The sequence below is a fragment of the Octopus bimaculoides genome, chromosome 9 (genome assembly GCF_001194135.2).
Source record: "Octopus bimaculoides isolate UCB-OBI-ISO-001 chromosome 9, ASM119413v2, whole genome shotgun sequence".
NCBI lineage: Eukaryota > Metazoa > Mollusca > Cephalopoda > Octopoda > Octopodidae > Octopus > Octopus bimaculoides.
The window spans coordinates 30022646-30028545 of NC_068989.1; the positions used below are offsets into that span (position 1 = coordinate 30022646).

Below are 5900 nucleotides of genomic sequence, written 5' to 3' on the forward strand. Positions count from 1 at the left end.
ACACACACACACACACACACACACAGAGCCATAGCTAGTTAGCCTTTAGCAACCTTTGTGAGCAGACTCACTATTTTTTCTTTACTTAATATATCTATGAAGCAGGACAATAAATAGTGCCGAGTCTCCCAGTTATCCAACATTGTGTAACCAATGGAACTGACCTTCCACATTAAATCTAGCTATGGCTCTGTATAGTAATAAGTTGTAAAGAGTAAGCCAGAAGAAAAAAATGGATTTGATGTCTTAGAAAGTTCACATTAAGTTCTTTAAAAGTCAGTCATAAAGAAAAAAAACATTCATTAATCAGTGAAATGACAGAAGGCTGAACATGTAGCTATCTTAGATGGCTCCACTCACCGGCATGGACCAATACACAACCATATATCTGAAAGTGAGTATGAAAGATTATGTTAATAGAAAAGTATGTAATGTCTGAAAGCTTAACCAGTCTTAACTTTTGGAAAAACTGTAACAGCCATAAAATAGAAAGAAGTTCATAAGAAATGGTAAAAGTTAAAACGAAATCTTTCTAAAAATACCACTGAGCTACTGAGAAAGTCTGATTTTCCTAGGATGCATAAATATGACAACTCCTTCAAAGGGACAATGGTATTCTCTCCAGAAGGTTTGTATTATTTTCACCAGCTTGTAAAACAGAAGCATGTAGAAAAGTGGAATCAAGTATTTTGTTTAGAAAATGTTGAGGTTGAATTTGGACTTACTGACTGCCAGCAACTCAGCTTTCACTTCTAAAAATTTGGAAAACAAAAACAAAATTATTTAGAGTCTCAGATTAACTTTTTGTTTTTATCACAAATGCTAGAAAAGTTTTGAATATTATTTTCAATATTTCATTAAAGTAGAAACTAGTTTATAAAAAGAACAATGAAAGTCTTGGAAAGAAAAATGAATGGAGGGTATCACACATCCATATAAAGTCAATCATAAAAACTTCAGTTACAGCTGTAACTTCACTTCACAAATTGAAAGAATAGAGAGAGAACTGAAATAATATAACATTGTGGATCATGTATGCACCAAATATGGCCAACAGGCTGTATGTTGCCATTGCTAAATTTCCTTATAGGAAAACTGTGATAATCTCTTAAAAATACTCAATACACCCAATTGCTGAAGCAAAACTCAGAACTAAACCTATTAATTTAAATCATTCTTCCTATATTTATGATTCAATATAGAAATATATAAAAAAGATTAACTTACATTTTCGGAAAATCTATTGTTCCCAGCAGTATTTTTCTTTAAAACTATATTTACTCTGATTATTGAGGTGTGTAGTTCTTCCTTATTTTATCTGCTTCTTCTTTGTCAAAATAGTTATGCCTAAATTGCATTTGCTATTAGATTGCATGCAGAAGAATAGCTAAATAAAGTGATAGCCATACCAAATATACATGATAGGAGCATATGTACCAAACCTAATGTTTGAAGCTGAAAGAATCAATAATAGAGGAGAAACTAAAGGCAAACTTTTAGACATCCATATTAAGGACCAAAGATTAAAAAAAGTGCTTGCCAATAGATATTTCAATAGCAGTGGACAAAAATATCTTTTGGAAAGAAGAGAGAATTTTAAATAATTTGAATAAGAATATGGAGTACTTGAAACATACAATTATATGGTATGTTATTGGTGATGATAAATTTCTTTTTTTCATCATTAAGCCAATTCTAGGTAGTGTATGTAGTAAAGTGCATTAGGGCAGGATCTGAAATTGGAGTTAAACTGGACAAAACTAGATACAGTAATCTATTCTTTTGTACACTAGGCACAAGGTCTGAAATTTTTGGGGAGGGGAGCCAGTTGATTAGATCGACACCAGTACTCAACTGGTACTTAATTTATCGACCCCAAAAGGATGAAAGGCAAAGTCGACCTCAGTGGAATTTGAACTTAGAATGTAAAGACAGACGAAATACCACCAAGCATTTTGCCCGACATGATAACGATTCTGCCAGCTTGCCACCCTAGATTCAGCAATCTCTGTTATAATAATAACAATATTTTATAAAGTACTTTTAACAACAGTAATTTATAATGCAAACACAAAGACAGACATTTTTTTTTAGAGAATACTGTAGTTAATTTAATCAACACCAGTATTTAACTGGTACATATTTTATTGATATGTAAAGATCTTTAGCTTGACAAGTGCACTGTTACAATATAAGCAGGAAAGCTTGTTAAAGCTGTAAACATCCAGACAGTGATAAAAATCAATGTAAAGGGTCTTAGCCAAAATAAGGTTGTCAGCCAGTACACCAGGATGAAAAGAGTTATCACAAATGAATACAGGTGAATGCATGTATTGTTATACATGTATTGTAAATGAATAAAGGTGAATTCATGTAAGACTGAACTGAATTCCTAAAACAAGAATATTGATCAACAAATCTAGCAGTATCAATATATGGTTTTTGTATTATTGACTGAAAACCACAGAAAACCAAAATAACTAGACAGAAATCTAAGAAAGCTTCTTACCACAAACAGGATGACAAAGATTCACCATCTTAAAGCTGATGTAAATAAATTATATATTAAAGGACAAAGTGGTGAACACAAACTTCATCTTATAATAATATTATTTATAGTTAAATGAATCTAGTTGAATAAGAACTGCTTTATTAATAACTTACATAAACAGGGGACTATAAAAATGTATTTATTCACTAAAATTTAAGCTGACATAGGAAGAATTTTAATTGTAAAAGAAATGATGATTTCTTACTTTGTACAAATTTGTAAGGGAATATTTTCGTGCAATAACTGTAGATGATTATAAGTATAAATTCAGATGTGAAAAACAACTTGAAAAAGTAGCCTAAAGAAAAACATGTTTAAATGACAAAAAAGAAAAGTTCTGATAAGTCTACACAAATGTTTATTTAATCTGTTATTGGCGACACAAACAATAATATAGGATGATGAAGGTCACGACAAATAGAGTAAAAAAAATTGAAGCCATGGCCTTGATTAATGCTATTATTTTGTCAAAAGTAAAAGAAGATTAGCACATACTGTCATCTGGAGATTTGAATCAAAAGAACGTAAATACAAAAATACGAAGCATCAGTTGTCATTGGAGCACTTGACACATGAATAATTTTTGTCTCATTCTTGGATCGTTAAATACCTGCAGATGTTTGGTGTTGCTGACAATATCGCAAATTTTCTGATGCGTAGCATGAAAGAGTGGAAAACCAAATTGTACTCAAGTAACGTATTCCTTGGAGAAGTTAATATTAAAAAGGGCATCTTCCAAGGTGACTCATTTTCTCTGTTACTATTTGTAATTGCACTAATACCCATAACAATGACACTTAGGAAAGTTAAGATGGATTACCGATGTGGGAAGAAAGGCCCATTATTGAACCATCTTCTGTTTATGGATGATCTGAAATTGTTTGAGAAATCTGAAAAACTGATAGATTCCTTAACCAAAACAGTCCAGAAGTGTTGCATATGGCATAGTGGTTAAGAGCGTGGGCTACTAATCCCAAGATTCTGACTTCGATTCCTTAGGAATGAGAACCCAGTTTTGACATTTCCCCAAGACACCTGATGAAGGCTGGAGGGTATATCAGCTGAAACATGTTAACAACAAACAAAATGAGGATAAATATCTGTCAAATGTAAATAATGTAAATACACAGGATGTCAAGGATAATACAGCATTGTGGTAATGGCTTGAGCAAGGTGATATGAAGTGTACCACCAAAAACCTGATCATTACTGCACAAGACCTGGTTCTCATTACCAAGTCAGTGAAGTATAACATCTATAAAACTTCTGATACCCAGAAATGCAGACTCTGTGGAAAGAGTGTGGAAAATATGACCCACTTGTTAAGTGGATGTGAGAGCCTTGCACAAAAAGAATACAAGCACTGCCATGATAATGTGTGTGTATCTTTATTGGCTCTTATGCTGTAAATAGCAATCTGAGCATTTACCAAGTAAAGGATGGAAAATAATGATATTCTGGGACTATGATTTTCAGATGGATCATGTAATCGAACACTGTTGGCCGGATATTGTCATATTGAATAAGAGAGACAAATACTGTTAGATCATTGATGTAGTCATACTAAATGACATGAATGTTGTGAGTAAAGAGGTTGAAAAAATCATCATGTACACTGAATTGAAAGTGAAAATGACAAGACTGTATTGATTGCAAGAGGGTAATGTAAAAGTGATACCAGTAGTGATCAGAGAGTTGGGCTCAATCTCATTGAAACTTCAAGACTTCTTAAGGCAACTGGAAATCCCATGCAAGATTATTGCAGCCTTATTGGGCACTGCGCACATCTTAAGGAAAGTATTATCTGTCTGAGGTTCTTGTTGTGACTTGACAGATGACTAAAGACTCTGATGCATTTTTACCTACACTGTGTTACAAAGGAATAATAATAATAATAATAATAATAATAATAATAATAATAATAATAATAATAATAATAATAATAATAATAATAATAATCCTTTCTACTATAGGCACAAGGCTTGAAGTTTGGAGGAAGAGAATAGTCGATTACATCAAACCCAGTGTTTCACTGGTACTTAATTTATCAATCCCAAAAAGATGAAAGGCAAAGTCGACCTTGGCAGAATTTGAACTCAGAATATAAAGATGGTTGAAATACTGTCAAGCACTTCGCTCAGCATGCTAATGATTCTGCCAGCTTGCTTAATAATGATAATGGTTTCAAATTTTGGCACAAGGCCAGGAATTTCAGGCAGGGGACAAATTGATTACATTGACCCCAGTGTTCAACTGGTACTTATTTCATTGATCCCGAAAGGATGAAAGGCTAAGTTGAACCCAGCAGATTTTGAACTTAGTGAAAAGACAGCCAAAATACCACTAAGCATTTTGCCCAGCTTGCTAATGATTCTGCCAATTCATTGCCCTTAATAATAATGATGATGGACTCTTCTGTCAAAGATGACATATGAGTGTGCAGCTTTTACTGAATGACCTGCACAAATGATTTGTTCATGCTGCATGTTAGCTCACACTTTCTATCATATTGACATTGTCTGAACAAGTGCATGATGTACCACACACCAGGTGTCAGAGTGATTGCAGAGCAACATGAGATGAAGTGTTTCACTCAAGAACACAATACACCACCCAGTCTAGGAATTGAAATTACAATTGCTAGATTATGAGTGCAACACCCTAACCATTAAGGCATAATACCACTTATTAGTTGATAAATTGATAATTAGAAATTGTAGATGCTGATTGACAGGACTGAATATAGCATGGTTAGATTGCAAAAAAAGTATATGATATGATACCACACAGTTAGATAAGTAAAATAATGAGCATGTTTGGAGTGGCAGAAAATATGAAGAAAATGGTTAATCAAAGTATGAAACATTGGAATACTGAATTAACTGGAAGAAAACAAAAACTTGGAAAAATGAACATCAGATGTGGAATATTTCAAGGTGATAGCTTATCTTCATTATCGTTTGTATTGGACATGATACCACCCAGATTGATATTGTGAAAAGTTACAATAGCTTATGATTTTGGAAAAGGATATGGTCAAATAAATCATCTCTTTTTCATGGATGATATAAAGATTTATGTGAAAAATGAGAAACGGCTTGAAAGCCTTAGACGTATTGTTTGCATTTTCTGAAATGATGTAGGTATGGAATTTGAGATTGAAAAGTGTGTTATGTTGAATATGAATTGAGAAAGATTTGAAGGAAGCTAGGGAATTGAAATGCTATTGGGCAAACAATGAAAGTGGTTGAGAAAGGACAGTGGTATAAGTACTTGGGGATACTGGCAGCAGATGAAATAAAACATGAAGAAGTGAAACAAATTACCAGTAGAGAGAGAGAGAGAGAGA

The 5900-nt window shown here is 33.1% G+C and overlaps 1 protein-coding gene across 12 annotated transcripts in view; it reads right to left on the minus strand.

The window, feature by feature from the left end:
* Positions 1-5900, minus strand: part of LOC106875847 (coiled-coil domain-containing protein AGAP005037) — an 877187-nt gene that overhangs the window by 43779 nt on the left and 827508 nt on the right. Inside the window, exon 17 of one of the 12 annotated variants that reach the window (XM_052970546.1) lies at positions 361-388. The exons of 10 other annotated variants lie outside the window; for them this stretch is intronic. In XM_052970546.1, coding sequence (XP_052826506.1) covers positions 361-388 — 28 coding nt within the window. Of the gene's footprint in view, positions 1-360; positions 389-448; positions 753-5900 lie in introns of those variants that run through there. One more of the 12 variants, XM_052970548.1, reaches the window with a different exon arrangement.